At 45.2% G+C, this 25,946-nt stretch overlaps 2 protein-coding genes across 2 annotated transcripts in view; one reads left to right on the top strand and one right to left on the bottom strand.

Moving 5' to 3' along the window:
- The window catches only part of SLC27A4 (solute carrier family 27 member 4), a 43,282-nt gene extending 42,277 nt beyond the window's left edge, over positions 1–1,005 (bottom strand). Inside the window, exon 1 of the mRNA XM_066580485.1 lies at positions 843–1,005. The gene's annotated coding sequence lies outside the window, so the exon portion shown is untranslated. The remainder of the gene's footprint in view (positions 1–842) is intronic.
- Positions 1,006–1,442: 437 nt separating this feature from the next.
- CFAP157 (cilia and flagella associated protein 157) lies at positions 1,443–25,496 on the top strand. Its single transcript, XM_066579755.1, has 9 exons — positions 1,443–1,659; positions 6,112–6,383; positions 7,741–7,894; positions 10,532–10,799; positions 13,946–14,076; positions 16,983–17,133; positions 22,909–23,093; positions 24,373–24,544; positions 25,328–25,496. The coding sequence occupies exons 1-9, from the start codon at positions 1,514–1,516 to the stop codon at positions 25,427–25,429; spliced, it is 1,581 nt and encodes a 526-aa protein (XP_066435852.1). The 5' UTR covers positions 1,443–1,513; the 3' UTR covers positions 25,430–25,496.
- Positions 25,497–25,946: the final 450 nt, after the last annotated feature.

Here is a 25,946-nt window from a genome sequence, read left to right as displayed (position 1 = left end):
GTACAGTAGAGGGCAGGCTGTCAATACATAGGGGTAGTACAGTAGAGGGCAGGCTGTATATACATAGGGGGTAGTACAGTAGAGGGCAGGCTGTCAATACATAGGGGTAGTACAGTAGAGGGCAGGCTGTATATAGGGGATGTATATACAGAGGGGGTAGTACAGTACAGTAGAGGGCAGGCTGTATATAGGGGATGTATATACATAGGGGTAGTACAGTAGAGGGCAGGCTGTATATACATAGGGGTAGTACAGTAGAGGGCAGGCTGTATATAGGGGATGTATATACATAGGGGTAGTACAGTAGAGGGCAGGCTGTATATACATAGGGGTAGTACAGTAGAGGGCAGGCTGTATATACATAGGGGTAGTACAGTAGAGGGCAGGCTGTATATACATTAGGTGTAGTACAGTAGAGGGCAGGCTGTATATACATAGGGGTAGTACAGTACAGTAGAGGGCAGGCTGTATATACATAGGGGGTAGTACAGTAGAGGGCAGGCTGTATATAGGGGTGTATATACATTAGGTGTAGTACAGTAGAGGGCAGGCTGTATATGGGGAATGTATATACATAGGGGGTAGTACAGTAGAGGGCAGGCTGTATATAGGGGTGTATATACATAGGGGTAGTACAGTAGAGGGCAGGCTGTATATGGAGAATGTATATACATAGGGACAGTACAGTAGAGGGCAGGCTGTATCCTAGCAGACGCTGCTCACACACATGGTACACAGGAGAGCGTAGCCATTGAATGGGCTCAGCAGTGCCGCCTGGCTGTGCCGGACACGTGCAGCCCCGCTGTGTGCGGGCATGCTGGGAGTTGTAGTGCGGCACCCACCTGCAGTGGTCCTCGGCCCCGTCGGACGGCCCGCACTCTTTCTCCGGTGTGCGGCACGATCTTCCGGGAGTAGCCCTGTCCTGCTCAGACACCAAGCCCCGCCCCCTGCGTGGAGGAGCACGTGACACCGCTCTCAGGAGCCGCTGGGAATTGTAGTCCGAAGCTTATTACCTTCTGTGCAGCCCGAATACCTGGCGCGCTAGGCATGACGGGAAGCGTCCCCCAGACCTGAGCAGCCGACAGCAGAGAGTCGGATTGCTCCGCGGAGGGGATGAATGGCGCAGGGGAGGGATGTGTAATGGCGGGATGGGGAGAGCACAGCACAACTGTCCGCAGCAGCACTGGGATAGCTATAGGAACACTTCCAAATAATGTTAATACATTCTACTAATATTAGTTAATGGTGATTACGTCACTACTGTGCATATATAACTGTATTTAGTCATCGACTTGTGGGTTCAGGAGGGGATTCGATCCCACTGCCAGCACGGCATTCTGCAGCATGTAACCATGCCCATTTTGGTAGGACACGCCCATTTAGGTGGGCACTCCAGTAAGTGGGCGTGGTCTCGTTGGTCCTCCCAGTGGGTGTACCGGTAGGCGGGACAGGCCGTCTTGGTTGCTTAGCAACAGGACGCCGCACTCAGTAACGGTTCCCACCGATCTGCTAGATGCCGCCGAAGAAGAAGAAAGGGGGAGGAAGCGGCGCCGGCAAGAAGGAGAAGCCGGTGGAGAAGCCCAAAGAGGAGCCGCTGACTGAGGGGAGCAAGGAGTTCTATGTGCTTCAGATCCAGGACCTGGAGGGCCGCCTGGCGCGGTGAGCAGAGCACTACAAGTCCCAGCACTACAACCCTGTAGAGACTCCCAGCGCTACTGCTCAAGAGGTTTTACATCAGCAGTGGCCTGGTGTCATCTCTCTGCCACTTTATCAATAAAGTTATTTGAAAGAAGCACGTGACCTGCCTTGTGAGGCAGCAAGGAGCAGAGGACCCCCCATCTGGTTTCAATAACTTTATTTATAAAAGACATCAAATTCATTAACATCATGAAAAAAAAAGGCGCCATAAATAAATATCAGCTATTCACTGATCATTGGGGGTCCAAACGCTGGGACCCCTGACCGGCTGCAGTACGAATGTAGTGGTAGAAGCAGCAGAGCTTCATAGTAGCAGATGTCCCCCATTGGTTTAACAAATATCACCCATATTATGTTTCTGACTGGAACCCCCCTTTTAAAGTGACTCTCTGGTCCGCAGAAACCAAGATGGCCACGTGACGTGCCGGATTACCTGATGTACCTTATTGGTGGTTGGAGACCCTACACGCTGCGCTGATTAGCCAGAAACTAGTCATGTGAGCAGCACTGGCCAATCAGAGCAGTGTATAGTGTCTAGGGCCTGTTTACACGGAACGATTATCGTGGGGGGGGGGGGGGGGAATCGCTGGATTGTGCGAATCTGATGATAATCGTTCAGTGCAGCCGACAATTTGCGAACGGCCATCTTGGTTTGTCCGGGATGGAAGAGTCGCCTTAGCTTTCATCGCTACATCTATGGGCAGCTAACATGGATACATCAGTAAGGACTTAGTCACACAAGTGGTTTTCACGTCCGTGTGCTGCGCCTATTTGCAAACAACTGCGCACAGACCGCTTACTGACCCCCCCCCCCCTTTTTTTTTTACATAGGCTGTAAAAAAAATCGTAGCGTGTCCTATTCTGGTCCAACTTTTTGGATAACGGTCACCCATTCAAGTTCGTGGATACACAAAAAAGATGAGGCACACACGGAGGACCTCTGTCTGCACTCCATGCCTCACTGATCATTACTAAGTCCTTTTAGAACAAACATGTCCGAGTTCTGTATGAGTTTACATCTGACAGAAATGGGACCTGTTTAAGCAAATGCAGTCATGCAGAGGCGCTGTTTGCTTGTTTTTCCGCAGACTAATAGTCGGTGTTAAGGAAGTCGCAGCATGTCTGTTGGAATACTCCTTTAAATCTAGATTCGGCAATAAGGCTCCCAGGTAGAACAAAGAAATGTGTAGTTGTCCAATCACAGGAGACAACACCCTAAGGCGCCTTCACCCTGGCGAGAAAATTGCGCGATGCTAGAGTAAAAACGCAGAATTATAACCGGCCTATTCTCCTGGCTGGGCAGATGTTCCATTTCCAAAATGAACGTCTTCCCACGTATCCCTTATGTCATTCAGGCACTACCCATCTCTATTCCCAGGCTCTTCTTCTTCAAACACCTAAAAACTCTTCATCACATCACAGTAGGACCCACATTGAAAGTGATATTGAAGACCTTTCTAAGATTGGAGGAATCTCGGCACCTTCCCCCCTTTTCCTGGGTAATCCGGGCTTCCCCCCGGGTATGGAGAAAGGGATATTTCAACATTGGCGAGATAACCACAAAGACAAAGCACACCATTACTTCCAAAATGGATCATGGATGTCCAGGGAAACGTTATCACATATCTCCGACCCAGTACCGCTGTCTCCATGGCGGATCATTCACCTGGCAAAATCGCGATCGCCAGTGTGTAGGAGCCCTAAGGAACACCTTATTGCAGTAGAAAAGTTCAGTATCGACGATTGAATACATAATGTGACGTATACATTCATTATCTACATTGATAAGAGTACGGAATGCGGATGCAATGACTAAATATGGTCTCCTGGAAACTTCCTTCCCTAGCCTACCATCCGGGCTACGGACACCAGCTTTGTTATTTTTTCTTGTATCCATCCTTCTCTTCTGTCAATTTTGACACTTTGGGCAAAGAAACTCGGGCGGGTATCTTTAGACTTTTCCTATACAAAAGAGCCAGAAAATTGACTAGCTCACTTTCACATTTGTAATAGGGAAAGCAGACTTGAATTGGGGGAATACCACAAAGGAGCGAGGTGTGTGCATCTCCCTCTTTGGGAAGCGCATACCCCGAGAGAAACGGAGACAAACACCTCTATAGCACTGGCACGACGCCCCACTACGCATATTGTATGGGACGCCGACCAGTTGGGTGACTAATCTTAAAACGGAGACTTGCCACATACTCTACTCACTCCAACAAGCATCTTCATGTTTATGTGAGGATTTGAGTTTTGAGGCTCTATTCATCCCGTTTCTTTAAAAGAATCGCACGAGATACAATTGTACTCAATGTCACTTTTGGACGTTGAGGTGAGACATCTCTGATATCCTATATTGTGTCTAACTAAATACGAGACACTTAGCGATTCAGGACCTCACTCCAAGTGGTAATTACCCCTCATTGTCTCTGCTGTAACAGCTGGTCCTCCAAAGATTGGGACATTAGTTTCTTTACGAACTGGTCTATTTAGACCCTCCAATATCGTTAGCAATATCTAATCCCAACTCATACTGCTCCTGATGATCCACTCAAATTTGAGCGGTGAAACGCGTCGAGCAAAAAACTGAGCAACAAACCTCTGGGTAATAAACCATTGAGAAATTCAATACGTAAAGGGATCTTGGATTCCTGGGGTTGAGTATGTTTTAAATACGACCCCTATCAATAGAAGGGAGGTCGCATTCTATCTTTGGGAGGCTTACTCACTGGCAATTTTGCAATATATCTTACATCCTCAGAATCTTTGAGAGATGTCTCCCTTGGCATAGATCAAATCTCGTCCCCCTATTTTCGAGTCAGACGAGTATTCTGCTCGTCTCTCTATTTTGAGTTAGACGAGTATTCCTAACCCTCCTCTCTCGTAACGAATGTGAAGAAACACACATCTGAGTCACTATAATTGAATTTGGCGTGTGGGTTATACAATAAGGAGAAATAATAACCGGAGACATTCCATCTATATATCCGGTGCGCGAATCTATCCATTTAGCTATAAAACAGGACCTACGGCCATTGCGAGCCAAAATTTCTCTGACACCCACACGTATAAGAGTGTGAATAAACACTTACCTTGAGTGACTACCTATGGTGTGGGTGGATGGTCCACACCACGTCCTTTAAATCACTTTTGTTTTGTTTTATGTGTTGTGCCCCTATGTGTATATTTTAATCGTTTGAATAAAAATAAACCTTTTACTCTTAGTCACCACTGTGATAGGGCAATTCTAGTTAAATTTGGAGACTTCCACTCTGCCTCTTCTGTGAATCCCTGGGGAATGCGGATGCAATGACTAAATATGGTCTCCTGGAAACTCTCAAACGATTGAAAGATTGACGGTTTTAGTGATCGTTTTGCATAAAGTGTTAAAGGGGGTGTCCCGCGCCGAAACGGGTTGTTTTTTTTCAAACCCCCCCTCCCCCCCCCGTTCGCCGCGAGACAACCCCGATGCAGGGGTTAAAAAAGAACACCGGAGAGTGCTTACCTGAATCCCTGCGCTCCGGTGACTTCTTACTTACCTGATGAAGATGGCCGTGGGGATCTTCTCACTCGGTGGACCGCAGGGCTTCTGTGCGGTCCATTGCCGATTCCAGCCTCCTGATTGGCTGGAATCGGCACGTGACGGGGCGGAGCTACACGGAGGCGGCATCCAGCACGAGCAGCCCCATTGAAAAAAGAAGACCGGGACTGCGCAAGCGCGGCTAATTTGGCCATTAGATGGCGAAAATTAGTCGGCTCCATGGGAACGAGGACGCCAGCAACGGAGCAGGTAAGTGAAAAACTTTTTATAACTTCTGTATGGCTCATAATTAATGCACAATGTACATTACAAAGTGCATTAATATGGCCATACAGAAGTGTATAGACCCACTTGCTGCCGCGGGACAACCCCTTTAATGGACACTAATGTCCATTAGCATTTTATAATCTTCATTTGCATGTAAATGAGCCTCCAGGAGCTGTTCTGCACACAGCTCCATTGTTCTGGGACGGGCTGTCGGCTGAATACAATGTAATCTCTGACTCCCGTGGAGAATACAGCATGCGGTCTGTGTTATCTACTCTCCGACTGAACAATGGATTTTAAGCTCACCTTAAAATCATCATTCAGCTGAAAAGTAAACAATGGCAGCGTTTACACGCAACAATTATCGCTCATATGCCATCGTTTGAACAAATGTTGAGCGATAATCGTTGCGTGTAAAAGGGGCTTAGTATGCCAAGTGCTACGCTGGTACAGCTGTGGCTGCCAGTTAATAGAAGGGGGAATCCCGAGTAAGGTAAGCCCGTCTACTATTGGCTATATTTAAGGCATATATATATAAAACGTTACCTATACACACATTCGACTGTGGTGATGAACTTTATTTATTTTTTTAATGTCTCCTTCAGGTATCAAAATAAATGGGATGAGATTTGCGCCAAAGAAAGCTTCTTCCAGGCGCAGTTTGACCAACTTACTAGTGACAAGAAGGAAATTGTGTCATTTCTCAAGCGCACCCTGAACCAACGCGTGGATGAAATAGCCGACCTCAATGACCAGCTGTCCGGTCTGCAGCAGGCCAAGGATGCCGAGAAGGAATCTTATGAGGCGCAGCTGGCACAGATGAGGCACGAGTTCCAGGAGACGAAGGAAAGATTCACATCGGAGAACATGCTGTTAGGTAACGGACGGCAAGATAATGAGCGCACACTATGGAGGTTCACGAGAGACGGGAGAGCACGCCTCCTGTTTCTTGGGAGCCGCAGGACGACAGCTATGCTGAATGAGAGCGGGTACATGTGCCGTGCTATTGTATAACCCGCAGGCTGGCACACTGTGTGGTGCTTTATTGGGCAAAATGCATCATTATTTCCGCTTTGATCTTAAAAGATGGGAATCAGTTCTTCTCATTTTTGTAGGGCAGTTAGGAATACTAGTTAAAGGGGTTGTACCACAATTGCAAATTATAAGCTATCCACAGGATAGAGGATAACTTGCTGATCAGTGGGGGTCTCACCTCTGAGACCCCCACCAATATCGAGAATGGGGGTCCTGTGTTCCCATCCTCCTCACTGCGGGGTTACTGCATCCACCGGCAGCAAGGAGGAGACTAAATGGAGGGCTGGTTGCGCATGCGCACTAGTGCTCCATTCACTTTGAATGGGACTGCCGAGATAGACGGGTGGGTGACACTAGGCTATTTTCGTCAGACCCATTAAAATGAATGGAGCACTGACTGCGCATGCTTGGTCAGCACTCCATTCAGAGAAGCGACCCCCGCAGTAACAGGAGGAAGGGACACAGGAGTAATTCTTAGTATTTTTAAAAAAACTTTTTTATGTCTCTGTACAGGACTTGAACCTGTGATCTTAGGATCATTTAGATAATACACCGTAGTACTTCTGAACTGCAGTTTTTTATCAATATTCTTTACTATTACAATTCATAACAGACTCTGTTGCCATTAGCTGGTGTCCAGTTGCCCCGGGGACCCATTGGCCCTCTGCGATTACATGGAGGAGGGCCGATGACATCATACAGGGCGCTCTATCCCTCATACATGCCACGATCAACATTGATCGTAACATGGTATTCTCTCCGATCCCTGCTGTTGGAGCAGGACCCCAGCTGTCAGTCACAGCTGGCTCCCACTGCATATGGCACAGGCTCACCATCAACATGTCGTAAATATACAGCATTTCACGGAAACCTCTTGCTTCCCACAAGGCCTTTGGATAGTAAATAAGAAAGCAGGTGGGAGTGCCCTAAGTCTCAATATACTAAATGAACCCCGCCGTAGGGCTTTGCACCGGTTTCTATCGTATACTTTTTGCTTTCTAACCAAGTGTATGTTAGAAACTCTCATCATTGCAGTTGTGCTGTAAACGGGTGCAGTGACATCACTAAATTTGCCCCTTGATCCAATATACATTGCAGCCCTAGTCCGATTGTGCTCGTCCCAATATCTACCAAAGAGCGTAAGGTCCCTGTAAATCTGGGGATGTCGTCAATGACCTTCTGTTTCTCTTTATTGTCAGCGGGCAGGCTGGCCGCCTTGGAGGAGTTCAGGGTGCAGAAAGAGGACCTGATGGCCAAGTTTGCCGCACTGGAGGAGACGTTGAGAGAACAGGAGGAAGAGCACAGGAACACGATGTACAAACTTGAGAAGAAGGCAGTGCTGGACAAGGACAGGTCAGAGCTGTGTATCCTTAGCTAGCAGGCTTCGGCACATGGTGCTTACCATAACATCGGCAAGATGCAATTGGCAATTGCACCCATTTTAAAGCTCAGTACCAATCAGGAGACAAAAGGAAGTGTACTGCCTATTTGTATGTCTCTCCTCCTTTCAGTTAGCCCTGTTAACCAGGACTTATATGGAAAACTTCATCTGGAATCTCCGGATTCCAAAAGGGAGATAGTGTTGAAACATGAAGCCTCTTTGCAATTGTAATGACCTGATTACTTATCTGGAGCCAGCTACACACTGGTACTTGCCTAGTGCCAGATGTACACAATGGTACTCACCTAGTGCCAGCTGTACACACTGGTGCTCGCCTAGTGCCAGCTGTACACACTGGTACTCGCCTAGTTCCAGCTGTACTCACTGGTACTTGTCTAGAGCCAGCTGTACACACTGGTACTCGCCTAGAGCTAGCTACACACTGGTACTCGCTTAGTGCTAGCTGTACTCACTGGTACTCACCTAGAGCTAGCTGTACAAACTGGTACTCGCCTAGAGCCAGCTGTACAACACTGGTGCTCGCCTAGAGCCAGCTGTACACACTGGTGCTCGCCTAGAGCCAGCTGTACACACTGGTGCTCGCCTAGAGCCAGCTGTACACACTGGTGCTCGCCTAGAGCCAGCTGTACACACTGGTACTCGCCTAGAGCCAGCTGTACACACTGGTACTCGCCTAGAGCTAGCTACACACTGGTACTCGCCTAGTGCTAGCTACACACTGGTACTCGCCTAGTGCTAGCTACATACTGGTACTCGCCTAGTGCTAGCTCCACACTGGTACTCGCCTAGAGCTAGCTCCACACTGGTACTCGCCTAGAGCTAGCTCCACACTGGTACTCGCCTTGTGCTAGCTACACACTGGTACTCGCCTAGTGCTAGCTACACACTGGTACTCGCCTAGTGCTAGCTACACACTGGTACTCGCCTAGTGCTAGCTACACACTGGTACTCGCCTAGTGCTAGCTACACACTGGTACTCGCCTAGAGCTAGCTACAGACTGGTACTCGCCTAGAGCTAGCTACAGACTGGTACTCGCCTAGAGCTAGCTCCACACTGGTACTCGCCTAGAGCTACCTCCACACTGGTACTCGCCTAGAGCTAGCTACACACTGGTACTCACCTAGTGCTAGCTACACACTGGTACTCGCCTAGAGCTAGCTCCACACTGGTACTCGCCTAGTGCTAGCTACATACTGGTACTCGCCTAGTGCTAGCTCCACACTGGTACTCGCCTAGTGCTAGCTCCACACTGGTACTCGCCTAGAGCTAGCTCCACACTGGTACTCGCCTTGTGCTAGCTACACACTGGTACTCGCCTAGTGCTAGCTACACACTGGTACTCGCCTAGTGCTAGCTACACACTGGTACTCGCCTAGTGCTAGCTACACACTGGTACTCGCCTAGTGCTAGCTACACACTGGTACTCGCCTAGAGCTAGCTACAGACTGGTACTCGCCTAGAGCTAGCTCCACACTGGTACTCGCCTAGAGCTAGCTCCACACTGGTACTCGCCTAGAGCTACCTCCACACTGGTACTCGCCTAGAGCTAGCTACACACTGGTACTCGCCTAGAGCTAGCTGCACACTGGTACTCGCCTAGAGCTAGTCACACACTGTCATATAGGGTATACTTTGGCACAGCAAAGGAAGTTAGAACAGATGAACACAACTCTGTCCTAAGATTATATTCCCTGTAAAAGGGGTATCCTGCCAAAAATGTTTACAGTATAGATAATAAATGTATGATCCCCGGGGATCCAATTGCTGGAACTCTTAGTGTTCACGAGAACATTGCACTGTGCCCATAGTGAATAGAGCAGCAGCGCACCTGCATGACCACTACTCCATTCACTTCTATGAGAGCTATGGAGATTGTTGAGTGTTGCGTTTGGCTGTCTTCACAGATAGTGAATGAAGTGGTCATCATACATGCGCACTGATGCTCCATTCACAAAGGGGACTTGGGGGTTCTCATGATCCCTAGGGGTGCTAGCGATCAGGAATCCAATGGTCATACAATTATCATGTCTTCATAAAGTTGGTTATATACATTAGATGAATGTTGGTCGAACCCGATGGTTTCAGTGGGACCATCCAACCATCCAAAGTCTATGAGGGTCTCCCGATTTTCCCCAGACAGGAGATGTCAGAAAAAAGTACGGTCAGGCGCATTGGTTTCAACATACTCAATCCTTTTTTTCTTAAGAAACAAAATCTGCTGTCAAAGGTGTACTCCACTCTTCCTATTGAAAACACATACTCAGCCGATTTGGGCATGCATGTGTATGGTGGGGTAAGAGGGGTGTCAGGAGGAATAGCTATCGGACAAACAAGTGTTCAGCCAACAGCTATCTGAAGTGTGTGGCCAGCCTAAGATGTCCATGGTGACCACTGATTACTTCTCGAGGATCCAGAATTTCACTGGCCATGGCTCTTGTCCTTATCTTATGCTAGATGTTCTGAGCCCACTCCCTTTTTAGGGCAACACAATTTTAGACGTCATCTGAGTTGTCTAATATTGGCCAAACACTTAGGCGTACTGGTATGCAATAGGTTAATCCATTTCCTGTTACGATTTTCTCCTCAGGTTGAAGAAGGAAATGGTGCAAAAGGTCAACACTGTGGCAGGTGAATTCCGCAAAGTATCCAAGACTCAGATGGCAGAGACCACAAAGCGTGCAATCCGCGAGAACGTAGCCATCAGTTCCCAGCTTGCCAAAATGTCTGAAAAGAGCTTAGAGCTGATCCAAGAGAACGACGAGCTGAAAGAGCGCGAATCAAAACTGAGAAAACAGCTGGAGATGCTGGAGGAGAACGAGAAAGAGTTTGTGAAGAACAACCTCAGCAACCAAAAGGTAAATACCCACCGGATCTTCAATGGTCCAGTAATCAGGCCACTGACTTATGGTATAGGCTGCATACATGGGGGTCCATCTGCTGCAATGCAGTGAACCTAGCTAGGGTCCCTCTTTTTTAGAAAAGGAGTGGCGACTGTATACATTACGTGTGCTTACTGGCCATTAAAGTCCATGGTAGCTCCTGAGTTGATATGCCATAGAGGACTTTTGTGCGTAGCCCCTTTAACCTTGGCCCATTTTTGGCTTCTCTTCCCCACTTTTGTGTGTGTGTGTGTGGGGGGGGGGGGTTATGGCATAGACAAAAATGACATTCAATGGGTCAGTACGATTAGAAAAAAAACTATGTCTTTTCTGTCTTCATCTTCTGACCACCAAAACTTTTTTTAGCTTTCCATTTCTGGGGTTATGCAGTGGTTTGGGTTTTTTTGTGGGACGATTTACGTTTTCTTTTACTGCTATTTTTGGAGCTCCTATGACTTTTTAATCACTTTTTATAAAAAAATAATAATAATAATAATTCTTGAAGTCAGGGTGACCAAAAAAGCACAATTATGGTGTCAAGTTTTATTTATGATGTTTACTGTGCGGGATACATAATGTATCATTTTGAAATGTCAGGCTATTATGAACATGGCGATATCTTGGCAAGTAAAAAATGTTTTTGTTTTATGTCTTTTATTTTTTTTGTTTAGATTTTTTTTTTAATATACATTTAAGAAAGGCCAGTTTGTGTTTAGACTTTTTTCTAGACTCCATAGGGTACTTGAACTCACTTTTACCATATACCGCAATACTTCACTTGCTTTATACAATGAGTAGTAGCAAACTATTCTTACCTTCCACCCGGCGCCTTGTTCTCTGTCATATGATGAACTTGGCATGCCTTTACGCAACTGAAAGAAGCAGTGCAAAACCGAAAACCGCCAAGGGAGCTCACCTTTAGGGTCACCGAGGGTCCTGAACGACTAAATGGCTAACAGCAACAACAATTTATTTTTCTGGTCTTATGATTGAAGAGAGAAACGATACGAAATGTACAATGGGAAATGCTGCAGATCATCCAGTACTTTACCCATTACCACCTCTGCTCAATGAAGTGTACCCCACATGATGGCGGCCTTTATCTTATAGAACAGGCTACAATAAGGACAGCATTGCTCAGATACCCAGTATTGGCCATGTCCCAGATCTTTAGGGGTTGTACTAGTATTTCTTACCACTGATCGATATGAGTAGGAGGAGCTTCAGCAATGACTGCTATTAGTTATATATTAGTGGCAATGTATTGTGCTACACAATTACAAAAGTACAGAGTGTTTCACTCGAAGCGCAGTTCAGCTACAAACGGACCTAGATAAGCTCGGGGCTTGGGTAGAAAAATGGCAAATGAAGTTCAATGTTGATAAATGTAAGGTTCTGCAGACGGGCAGGAGTAACGGATGTCACAAATATACACTAAATGGGGTACTGCTAGGGAAAAGTGATATGAAAAAAGACCTGGGGGTACTAGTGGATTGTAGACTCAACTGGAGTAACCAATGCCAGACAGCTGCTGCAAAAGCTAATAAAGTCTTGGGGTGCATTAAAAGAGGTATAGGGGTGAGGGACGAGAACATTATCCTCCCACTATATAAGGCACTTGTCAGGCCTCACATGGAATACTGTGTACAGTTCTGGTCACCGGTGCTCAGGAAAGATGTTACAGTACTGGAGGGGGTACAAAGAAGGGCAACTAAACTAATAAACAGAATGACGGGACTGGAATACCCAGAGAGGCATCAAAAATGGGATTATTTACCCTGGAAAAAGACGGTTAAGGGGCAACCAAATAACTATGTATAAATACATGAGGGGACAATACAAGGATCTCTCCCATGATCTGTTTATACCCAGGACTGTGACAGTAACAAGAGGGCATCCGCTATGTCTGGAAGAAAGCAGGTTTCATCATCATCATAGAAGGGGGTTCTTTACTGTAAGAGCAGTGAGACTGTGGAACTCTCTGCCTGAGGACGTGGTGATGGCAAAATCCATAGACAAGTTTAAGAGGGGACTAGACGTCTTCTTAGAGCGCTATGACATTACAGGATATAGACATTAAATAACCAGCGGGGTTGTTGATCCGGGTCTTGGAGTCAGGTAGGAACCCTCAAACGTTGATCCAGGGATTATTCTGACTGATTATGGAGTTGGGAAATAATTTTTTCCCCCAAGGGGGTAATTGGTTTTGTCTCATTGGGTTTCTTTTGCCTTCCTCTGGATCAACAAGGGGGAAGGGTGGGGTGGAAACAGGCTGAACTGGACAATGTCTCCCTTCAGCCTAACATACTATGTACTATGTTACAGTAATATCTCACAAGAGTGAATACTGATGCCTACCTTGGTTCTTAGTGAGCTCAGAGTCAATGCAGATGTTGAAAGTGGCCGACCTCCAAATCATTGGCCTAACATTTGCTGGAATCGCTCTCTGTATTTCACGTGTTTCACCATTTTAGGCGGCTGCAGATCCTAATCGGTTGTGATGCGGTAGGGTTTCAACGTTGCTTGCTTAGCGGCTTTCTGACATTGTGCCAAAGACTTACCTTTTTTACGGTGATAAATGAGAAAGAGACTTTTGCAGAGATTTAACCCTTTGCAATCCAATTTTGGATTCAGGGTTTCCTAGCGGGCTTTCTCTTTCTGCAATTATACAATGGCGCCATCTGTTGGCTAGAGCCAGTACTGTGGTATGTGACATGCTGGAGAGGTCCCTCCGACAACAGATTGGCCAGTAATCTGCAGTAAGAATACCCTGCCGGGTGTAAAACCTCGCAGACGACACTGGGACTTATTTATCAAAAGAAGCCAAAATAAGGATTTTGGTACCACCATCAGACTGCCACGTGACCATGAAGATGCAATTTGCCGTAAGTTACTATAACTGTCAATGCATTATGTGAAATAGCACCCGTGCTGCCGTCTCCACATCCAGGGTGGCTCCCGCATGACAACGGTCTACATGTAGGCTTAGGGATAAACAGGAGCTCAAACTGACTGCAGCACGGAATATAAAATGGAATGGAGATCATTAGGATCAAGAAGAACCTCAAAATGTCCTGTTAGTGCAGTAACAGTTACATGACCGATATCCTGTTATATCGCAGGTGATCCGTATGCTGACCGAGAAATGTCATCAGCAGCAGGAGATGCTGGACTTGGCTGTCCAGAAGGTGCAGGACCTGAATCATCTGCACAAGGACCATCAGACTCTTGAGGAAGAGGCACACGCACTTAGGTGAGGACCATGAAAATGCAAACAAGTACGAGTAGTAAGAAGTACGTATTTTGTATCGCTGCAGTCCATTAAAAAAAAAAAAAGAAGCAAATTTACAAATAGTTTAGTTTAACCCTTTCCAATCCACTGTCTGACATCTAAAGACATTATGATTTAAGGCTGTACAACTCCGATGTTGGAAGACGTCCGTCGGGGTTCTCTTACTGTATATTGCCAGCCTCTTTGCTGTCGGAGCCTATCCAATGTGTCACCTCATGCAGTACTGACTTTAGCCAGCAGATAGCACCATTGTATAACGGCAGAAAAAGAGTAAGCCCCCCCCTAGGAAAACCAGAATACCAATTGAATTGGAAAGGGTTAAAGCCTTCTGGTCTGCTACCGGTGTATGTACACTATGTTGATAAAAGTATTGGGATGCACATAGAAGGGGATAAAATTTGATTTTATTCACATTTTTTAATCCAGTGTTGGTCGCCTCAGTGACGGCAGTGACCCTCCTAGGCATTTTCCACCAAATTCCTATAGATGTGTGCAGGGATTTGCCTCCATTCCTAGAGAAGAGGTTCAGATAGTGATGCGGGGGATGATGGACATGTTGGGCATGCACAGATACGATGTTCTAGTTCATCTTAAAGATGCTTGATGGGATTGAGATTCGGACTTTGGGCACCAATGAAGTTTTCAGACGTTCTGCTACTCAGACCGGGTCACAACACTGCGTGCCGTATGACATGGCGCTCGGTCATGTTGGTAGAGATACAGAGCTGTACCAATGTATTGCCATAGGGTAAGTGATGCCACATTGTCCGGAATGTCTCTGTACCCATTGGTATTGAGGGTGGACTACACTACAACCAAAGGTCCTAGTCATTCCCAGCAGAAACACCTCCACCATAACAGAATCTCCTCCAAACCTCACTGCTGGACGATGCAGTCGCGTAGAAACCGCTATCCAGGCAGCTGTCACACCCAAGTGCAGCCAGCCAATGGGAAGATGGTGTACCGGGATTCAGATGTCCACAGAACTTTTTTTCTACTGATTTGCAGTTGAAGAACAATGCTACAAGCACCATCGCAGGCTCCTCTGTAATTCACCGCTGTGATGTTGGACTTGTGTGCAGCCGCTCGTCCATGGTAACTCTTCACATGCAGTTTCTTATGGATGGTTCTGCTGCTAACAGATGTTCTACTGGTCTGTGAGACCTCCTGAGCGAGTGTTTTGGCAGACAACGTGTGTGATGCCTTCACAGCTCGTACAAGGCTTCGCACTCCACATTCTGTCAGTTTATAAGGTCTCCGCGAACGTGGCCGCACTGCACACACCAGAGGTTTTCCATTTCCAAGCCTTATTGCCAACAGTGGACTTTGGAAGGTCCTAAAGGTCTGCGATCGTTGGTTAGTGACATCCCACCACCAGACCTCATTGTCAGTTCTACCCCTGAGGGCATCTGATGGTTTCTGTACTGGAATATGCCTGTGTGATCCTCTCCTTTATACTTAACTAGATGATATACCCGGCTTCGCCCGAGTTAGTTTGATACAGGTGTTTACATGTTGTTCGCACAGAAAATTTTCAGGAAGTCATGGTCACTTCAGAGGAATAGAGGAATAAAATATGTATACACACAGAGGAGCGTAAGATTCTCCTCAGGCTGCATGTACCGATGTCGCTCTCCAAAATGTACCACCCCTCCCACTCTCCTCACTTTTTACCCTTATAGGTAATACCCCTTTTTATTCAAATTTAACCCCAGACTGGAGGTTGCAACCCTTTCTTAGCCTTAAAGGCACACTCCATCCCTGCAGTCCATGGCCGCTTTCTTATGTACTTTACAGCCTTTCAATATATGCACATAGAAGTCAGTTAGAGTCTCCTCAGTATATACACATAGAGGTCAGGTAGTGTCTCCTCAGTATATACACATAGAGGTGAGGTAGATTCTCCTCAGTATATACACATAGAGATGAGGTAGATTCTCCTCAGTATATACACATAGAGGCGAGGTAGATTCTCCTCAGTATATACACATAGAGATGGGGTAGATTCTCCTCAGTATATACACAGAGAGGTGAGGTAGATTCTCCTCAGTATATACACAGAGAGGTGAGGTAGATTCTCCTCAGTATATACACATAGAGGCGAGGTAGATTCTCCTCAGTATATACACACAGAGGCGAGGTAGATTCTCCTCAGTATATACACATAGAGGCGAGGTAGATTCTCCTCAGTAAATACACATAGAGGCAAGGTAGATTCTTCTCAGTATATACGCATAGCGGCGAGGTAGATTCTCCTCAGTATATACACATAGAGGTCAGGTAGATTCTCCTCAATATATACACATAGAGGCTTTCACCTTTATATATAAAGATGCTGACACATGCAATCTGCATATACCCTTCGCCTGACAGCACAGGATTGGTGGAGGTCCCAATACTTTTGTCAACAGCTCAAATGTCTACTTGCGTGTCTCTATGGTTACAGACTACAAATAAACCCCATGTGCAGTGTGATCATGCAGTTCTGTATTAAGGTCCTTTTTAAGCGAGCGAGTAACGTCACCGCTAACTCGTTCGCTCGGGCAGCCTGTAGAGACAGGCAAATGCATTGTTGGTTGGGTCAAGTGAGAATCGTTCAGTCCATGTATAAGCGAATACAGGGACTGACTGACTGCTGTTTAATCCTAACGATGCGCCAATGATGATTTTTACGTCTGCGTAAAATGAACGATTCTCCTTCGCCATCAGTCGCTGGTCCACGTTTAGAATGAACGATTATCATTCACTTTCCTTACATGCTGGGTCTTGTAGTTCACAGCCACCAAGTCACACAACAAGGCATCCTGCAGCAAGCAGTAATATTACATGGATGAGTGGTAACAGCGTACTGTGTGTGTGTCTTCCAGGCAGAGAACGACATCCCTGGAGGAAGAGGGGAAAAGGCTGATGGAGGGGATGAGCACAGCAAACAGACAGCTCGAAGAAGAGGCGAAGAAAAGGCAATCCGTGGAGAAAGTCTTAAGTCAGGCAGCGTTTGCGCTGAAGGACACACTCGTGGTATGAAAGTTCACCGTACATAATCCAAGATGTGATCAGATGATTGCCAGTTCAAGTCTAAAATAAAGTAAAAATAAGAATAGTTTTTGAAATTAGGAATACTGAAAAATATTACATTTTTAAAAAACCCTTTTGCAAGTCGTCTCGTCAACAAGATAAAAAGAATAAAACTGTCATTGCCACATCCATAAAATCCATTTTTTTGATTCATTACATTATTTATCTTGCAGGGTGAACGCGGCCAAAAAAAAAATGGAATGACGAAATTTTGCTTTTTTTGTTACCCAGGCTCCAAAAAGTAAAATTGAATAAAAAGTGATCAGATACATCATATTTACTCCAAAATAGTATTGATAAAACTAGGGGTTGGCCCACAAAAAGGGAGCGCCCACAACGGCCAATGGATGAAAAAAATAAAAAGTTATGAGGATAAAAAAAAGAGGTGACAAAAATAATGAATTTTTTAACCCCTTAGCACCCCTGGACATAGAGGTACGTCCTAGAGCCACGCGCTATACACAACCAGTGATGCTTGTGTTTGACAGCTGAACCCAGCTGCTATCAGAGTTAATAACTGATCGGTGTTAACTCTTTAACTTACAGCAGCATTTATATGGCCCGATCAGTGGTCCTGAATGGCCCCCACAACGAGATTGCGAGGTTCTGTTTGGTTGGTTATAATGAAAATCAAAAGAAAAAATATACGTATTGTTAGAATCATAGAATGTTAGAGTTGGAAGGGACCTCCAGGGTCATCGGGTCCAACCCCCTGCTCAGTGCAGGATCACTAAATCATCACAGACAGATATTTGTTCAGCCTTTGTTTGAACACTTCCATTGAAGGAGAACTCCCCACCTCCTGTGGTAACCTGTTCCACTCATTGATCACCCTCACTGTCAGAAAGTTTTTTCTAATATCTAATTTGTGTCTCCTCCCTGTCAGTTTCATCCCATTGCTTCTAGTCTTTTCTTGTGCAAATGAGAATAGGGCTGATCCCTCTGCACTGTGACAGCCCTTCAGATATTTGTAGACAGCTATTAAGTCTCCTCTCAGCCTTCTTTTTTGCAAGCTAAACATTCCCAGATCCTTTAACCGTTCCTCATAGGACATGATTTGCAGACCGCTCACCATCTTGGTAACTCTTTTCTGAACTTCATCCAGTTTGTCTATTTCTTTTTTAAAGTGGGGTGCCCAGAACTGGACACAATATTCCAGATGAGGTCTGACTAAGGAAGAGTAGAGGGAGATAATGACCTCACGTGATCTAGACTCTATGCTTCTCTTAATACATCCCAGAATTGTGTTTGCCTTTTTGGCTGCTGCATTACATTGTTGACGCATGTTCAGTCTATAATCTATTAGTATACCCAAGTCTTTTTCACATGTGCTGCTGTTTAGCCCAATTCCTCCCATGCTGTATGTGCTTTTTTCATTTTTCTTGCCCAGATGTAGGACTTTGCATTTCTCCTCATCAGCAAATTTGATCAGTTTCCCATCAATTCCCTTCTCCAGATCATTTATAAAAATGTTGAACAACACTGGTCCCAGGACAGAGCCTTGTGATCCACACTTAAAGGGGTTGTCCCGCGAAAGCAAGTGGGGTTCAGCACTTCTGTATGGCCATATTAATGCACTTTGTAATGTACATCGTGCATTAAATATGAGCAATACAGAAGTTATTCACTTACCTGTTCCGTTGCTAGCGTCCCCGTCTCCATGGAGCCGTCTAATTTCAGCGTCTAATCGCCCGATTAGACACACTTGCGCAGTCCGGTCTTCTCCCTTCTGAATGGGGCCGCTCGTGCCGGAGAGCTGCTCCTCGTAGCTCCGCCCCGTCACGTGTGCCGATTCCAGCCAATCAGAAGGCTGGAATCGGCAATGGAACGCACAGAGCCCACGGTGCACCATGGGAGAAGACCTGCGGTCCACCGTGGGTGAAGATCCCGGCGGCCATCTTCGCAAGGTAAGTAAGAAGTCACCGGAGCGCGGGGATTCGGGTAAGTACTATCCGTTTTTTGTTTTTTTTAAACCCCTGCATCGGGTTTGTCTCGCGCCGAACGGGGGGGCTATTGAAAAAAAAAAACCCGTTTCGACACGGGACAACCCCTTTAATACATTCTTCCTCTTGGATGTGCAGCCATTTATGACCACTCTTTAGGTACGATCACTCAGCCAGCTGTGAATCCACCTAACGGTTGCCTTGTCAATCCCATATTTGGTCATTTTTTTAATAAGTATAGTATGAGATACTTTGTCAAATGCTTTACTAAGGTCAAGAAAAACTATATCCACTGCATTTTCCTGATCAACCCATTCAGTGATACTATCATAGAAGGAAATTAGAATAGTCTGGCATGACTTGCTTGTTACAAGCCCATGCTGGCTCTGGTTAATTACTCCATTTTCATCCAAGTACTTGCATACATGCTGTTTAATAATTTGTTCAAAGATTTTTCCTGGTATAGAAGTCAGGCTCACTGGCCTGTAGTTTCCTGGATCCACCTTCTTCCCTTTTTTAAAAATAGGGACAACATATGCCCTTTTCCAATCTTCTGGGACTTCGCCTGTTCTCCAGGAATTTTCAAAGATTATGGCGAGTGGTTCAGCAATTACCTCTGCTGCTTCCTTTAGTATCCTAGGATGTAACTCATCTGGACCTTGAGACTTGAATTCATTTAAGTTAGCTAAGTGTTCCCTCACCATCTCTCTGTTTATAGATAGTCTGCATTCTTTTATTCCCCCAATATCACAGGGAAGATCAGTTGATGTTCCATCTACGTTTTGAACAAAAACAGATACAAAATAGGAATTTAAAAGTTCGATCTTCTCAACATCATTCTTAACCAATTCACCATTTTCATCTTGTAAGCATCTAATAGCATCTTTGACTTTTCTTTAGCTTTTGACATCCCCCCCAAATCCTTTTTTATTGCTTTTGGCCTCTGTTGTAAGCCTCAATTCATTATCAGCTTTGGCTTTTCTGACACTTGCCCTACAGTTTCTGCATACCCCATTATATTGTTCTTTAGATGTTCCCCCCTCTTTCCATTTGATAAACGTATTTTTCTTCGTTTTTAACATGTGTGCAAGTTCTGTGTTCATCCATCCTGGTCTCGTTAAATGCTTCCCATTCTTCCTTCTTTTAGGGATTGTTAACGATTGTGCTTTGAGAATCTCATTTCGCAATATTTCCCAACCTTCTTGGGCATTTCTGTCCTTAAGAACATCCAGCCATTGGATTCTTCCTACCCTCTTTCTGAGTTCGTTGAAATCTGCCTTTCTGAAATCCTGAAATCCAACCTTGAGGTCTGAGTTTTCTCAGGTCTTCCTCCCCTTTTTATCCAAAATTCAAGGATAGCATGATCACTGCCTCCTAAGGTCCCAGCCACCCTTACTTCCTCAACCATTACCTCCCTGTTGGTAAGAATTAGGTCCAAGATAGCTGATCCTCTTGTTTTCTCTTTGACCTTTTGGAAGATAAAGTTGTTGGATCCATTACGTTTACCTGAGACAGATTCCCAACAAATATCTGGATAGTTAAAATCTCCCATGATCACTATGTCATGCTTTTTGGAGAGCTTGGCCATCTGATGTAGAAAGAGTTCATCAATATCTTCTGCTTGTCCGGGCGGCCTATAGTAAATGCCTACAATGGTGTCCTTTCTGTTGTTCTCTCCTTGTATTCTTACCCAAACTGATTCTACAGAACTACCATGCTCTGAACCTTGAATCTCTGTAGAGATTAATGTTTTCCTAACATACAACACAATACCTCTTCCCCTTTTTTGGTCTGTTTCTTATAAATAAGTTGTATTCTTCAAGCCTTGTATTCCAATCATGTGTATCATTCCACCAAGTTTCCGTGATGCCTATGACATCATATTTCTCTTCCTGTGTTCGGAGCTCCAATTCTCCTTGTTTGTTTCCCATGTTCTGTGCATTTGTGTAAAAACATTTTAGTTTGTGATCGGTGTCTCTTGCTCCTCTACTTGCCTTCTGAATTTTTTGTCTTTCTTTCCAATTCTAATAGCGAGGGTCTCAAATGTATTGATTAGCTGTAAATTTTTACCTGGCTATTCACTTCCCTTCCCATATTGTTCTAGTTTAAAGCTCTCCTAATGAGTGAAGCAAGGCGCCCACCAATAATGTGCTTATCTGTTTTTGTAAGGTGCAACCCGTCTGTAGGAAGCAGTCCATCATATAGGTAATTCCCTCCATGATCTAGGAATCCAAATCATTGCTGATGCCACCATCGATGTAGCCAGTTGTTCACCTCTACAATCCTGTTCCATCTCCTTATTCCATGGCCATCCACTGGGAGGATGGATGAGAAGACCACCTGTGCTCCTAGTTCTTTCACTATCCTGCCAAGGTCTTCAGAGCCTCTGCAGATACTTGCAAGGTCCTTTTTTGCTGTCATTTTTCCCTACATGTATTAGTAGGGATGGGTGATGTTCTGTAGGACTGAAGAGTCTTGACAGCCTATCAGACACATCCTTGATTTGTGCACCTGGATGACAGCACACCTCTCGTGAGGTTATGTCAGGTCTGCAGACAGCGGCTTCTGTTCCTCTCAATACTTGCTTCTGTAAAGGTCCGATCTATCAAAATAACTAATTATTTATCCGGCATGAAGAACATTGTCAAAAAAAAGCGGCAGAATTTTTTTTAAAGATTTTCTTTTTTCAAAAGTAGTGCAGAAAAGCCATAAAAAGAAAAGAAAAAATATTATATAAACTTGGTGTTGTTGTAATCTTACTGGACCACAGAATAAAGTTATCATGTAAAAACAAGACCCACTCAAAAATGGCGTAATTGTGGGTTTTTTTCCATTTCACTCAACCTAGAAAATTGTTTAACGTTTTTCAGAACATTATATGGTGCATTAAATCGTACCCTTGAAAAATAAAATACACCCCCTAAAAAAACAACCCTCGGACAGCTTTATAGACAAAAAATTAAGTTGTCATTTTTGGAAATTGGGGAGAAAAAAAAAGGGGAAAAAATGGCTGCGTCCTTAAGGGGTTAAAAAAAAGGTATTTTATTTTTGGAACAATAAACTATATGAATTGGTACTTCCGAAATTGTACTGACCCACAGATAACATTTCACTTTTACTGCACAGTAAACACCGTAAAAAAAAAAAGTTTTGGGTTTTTCATTTTACGCCATTTATACTGCGCTTAGAAGAATTTTAAAAAAGTTTTGCAATATATTATACGGTACGTCAAATTGTGGCATACAACTCATCCCACAAAAATATAAGCCCTCATGGTTAAGTCGCTGGGGAAATTTAATAAAAAAATTGTGGGGGGGGGGGGGTACAAGGAAAAATTTAAAATTAAAAAAAAAGGGCTGCAGAAACATTTAATGTCATACAAAGTACACACCAGAGTCTATAAACCTTTTCCCCAAATTGCTCCCGTTCTAAACATGCGTTATGCAGGTAGCAGTGACGGGCACGATGCCGTACCTACATGCAGTCAGTTATTAGAGGGGCTGTGATGTCCGGCTCTGTAAACCAACCTGTTTGGGATCCGCCTCCATTAGTCATAGCTCTGGAGGACTCAGTGCGAGCATGTATTACGCAGTCGTCCATTGACTTTAATAGGTAGCATGTGATCTCCTGTGGCGCCAGCGCGTAATCTTGAGTCATGGCCCGTTCTCAAGAACAAATCATTATTCTGAGTGACCCCATAGGATTTGGCTGAGTACCACAAGCGTTGGCCAGGATACAGTATATCCTTATAGAGAGGTTATTTGTATATTTGCAGGAGAAGTCAAATGACGAGGAAGATGAAGAACAAGTTGAATTCCTTGCGAGATGGAAGGAGATGCTGCACAGTCTGCTGACGCTACTGACCACTGCGGCCAGTCTCGGACTGGGACCAGATTTAAATGAATTCCAGAGCACAGACACTCACTATGTGGAGCATCAAGTACCACCCAAGGGCAGCAGGTATATGGCATGATTAATAAGTGCATAATATGCTGTATTTCAGGGTGTCTTTACTGGCCTCAAAGTGCGTTTTTACATTGTACGTTCATCCATTACAAAGACAACCTGTTACTTCAGTGGGAACGGTGTAATGCCTTGTTTTACCTGTGGGGGTGCTGCAGGGATATTGAACCGCTGCTACTATGTTTCTTCACAGATAACAGCTGATCATTGGGGGCTTTAGATAAACTAATCTTCGGAGGAACCTTTGAAGAAACCGGGACTGTTCAAAGCAGGCAACCCATTTAACTAGGCACTTAAAGTCATGGGACTTTTTTTCAGCTTTCACCCATCTACTGGATGAGTGAAAACTGATAAGTTGGTGGGTCCAACCGCTGGGACCCTCACTGATCCTGAGAATGGGGCACCCGTGTTCCCCCCATTTCACAATTCAAGATACATTGTTCCTTTTCTGTAGTGAAGTGGGGAATGGAGCACATGTGCCGCAGCATCGGCTTCATTCCTCTCAATGCCACAGGTAGCTAGCCAAGCACTGGACTATATCTGTCTACTCCATTCATTTCAGTTGGGAAGACACATAGCCGAGTTCAGCGCTCAGCTATCTGTCTGCGCCATTGAGATGAATGGAGCCGCTGCTGCGCATGTGTGACCACCGGCTCCATTCTCCATTACACTATCTTGAATTGTCAAATAGTGGGGACACGGGCTCCCATTCTCAAGATCAGTGGGGGTTCCAGCAGTCAGGCCACCACGATCTATCAGTTTTCACCCATTCAGTGGATGGGTGAAAATTTTTTAAAAAGTCCTATCAACAGAATACCCCTTTAAAGTGGTATTCTGGGCTGTTACTATTGATGACCTATCCTCAGAATAGGTCATCAAGAGTTAATCAGCGTAGGTCCACCACTTGGGTTTCCTACCAATGAGCTGATCCTCTTGCCCGCTGTCAGTCCAGGAGGGCCAGATGTGGTTATCGGTGGTCAAGGGCGGAAGTGTAATAGAAGGCATCACTCCCAGTGATTCCAATGGGAGTGAAGCTGTCTATTACACTTCTGGCCCTGACTACTCATGATGACGTCCAACCCGCTGCACTGACAGGATCAGCTGATTAGTGGAGGTCCTGAACAGCAGGTCCCCACCAATCAACTATTGATGACCTATCCTGATGGTGTCTGAAAATACTCAGAGGGGACCCCTGAGCGCAGCTCAGTATATAGTTTCACACACATATCATTCAGCATGCAGTTAATACATTAAAATTGTGCGATTTCCTCTCTAGGCAGACGGTGTCCGCTACCTTGAAAGGTCCTGGTGTGATCCCTCATTATCGTATTGGGGATCTGGGACTCGTACCTAGACAAGATGTCTCCAATGCTGTGGCCAGCAAAATTAGAATGCTATCCAGAACCACAAAGCTTGGTCCAATACAAGCCAACCCTGCCCTAGCAAAGGTAAGTGTCCAGTAGGGAGTTGGGAATGTTTTCAGCCCTTCCACTCATGTATTATACAGTAAACGGCCATGTTACTAGATACCCTATCTAGTAGCGCGATTGACTTTATGAACTGCAGCAGTTTATCATGGCGTAGATCCCACCTGGTGATGAAATCGTTCCACAGGACATTTGACCCCTGCGGACAGGAAGCTTCTTGTAGCTTCCGCAAATTAGTTGAAGGTGCTAACATGTTCTGACCAGCTGACAGGAAGGGGTCATCAATTCATGCCGCTTGCACCAAATTCTGACCTGCCATTGGCACAGTGGAACAGAAAACTGTGATTCATCTGACCAGAAGATGTTTTTCCGCTGCTCAGTGATACACTTTTTGTGCTCTTTTGCCCACCGGATTCTCGCCTTTCTGTTTCTCTTGAGTACAATGGCGCTGGAACTAGTCATCTGCTGTTATAGCCCATCTGTGCGAAGGAATGATGAACTGTACATTCAGACAGGTTAGCTGCAGCACCACCATTGTATTCAGCGACTTTGCAGCACCTATTCTTTAGAACCATTCTTGCCTTTCTCCTCTGACCCCTTTCACTGACTAGTGGTGTACACCCACAGGATCCCCTTTCACTAAATGTTTTTCCTCGATCTTCCCATCGCTGCACGAGAAAACCCACGTGGTTGGCGGTGTATTTTCCATACAGAGAAGTTCCAGTTATTATGAGAGGGCCGGGGTCTCTAATAAAGTGGCCAGTCCGTATATAATTACTATACTTCTCCCCTGTATACTTTCAGGACCTGATTACACCGAGCCAGGATGGAAAAGTCCGAAAACAAAAAGCGTTACCAGAAATCTCTCCAACATCCACCAGCAATGGTCTTCTAATGGCTAAATGAGAGTAAATACGTAAGATGACACGAGCGCCAAAGCTCCACTGATTACAATAAAGACTAATTGATGAGGCCTCTCGTGTAGTTGTATCACCACCCACAGGAGCCATTAGAGATCACATGACTGTCATCCAAAAATCTGATTCTTCAGACCGTTGTGCGCACTTTCCCATAGACATCCGCTGGCTGCTCGTCATCTTTCCGAACGGCACAATAACATAGTTTATGGCGCTGCTCGGAGGGGACGAGTTCCCTTTAAAACTCACTAATTTTGAAGAGAATTGTGATTACAGTTCCTATTCACAAACAAGGGTTACCCAAAAGAAACCAGAATCTCCTTCTGGTGGGTGGGACGTTATTAGTACCAGTTTCTGTTATTAGGTGAAGGTCTGCGGACCCCTTCTGGGGCGGTGTGCCAATCGATGTTGTTGGCGAAGGTTGCGTTCGGCTCCAGTGATTTTCTGATATATTAGAATGTGCAGCTGTGAAATTTTGTTTTCTTTTTTCACGGCTCACAGAACTC

Source organism: Eleutherodactylus coqui, chromosome 10, assembly GCF_035609145.1.
Source record: "Eleutherodactylus coqui strain aEleCoq1 chromosome 10, aEleCoq1.hap1, whole genome shotgun sequence".
Lineage (NCBI taxonomy): Eukaryota > Metazoa > Chordata > Amphibia > Anura > Eleutherodactylidae > Eleutherodactylus > Eleutherodactylus coqui.
This window is presented reverse-complemented; position numbering and strand designations above follow the sequence as displayed.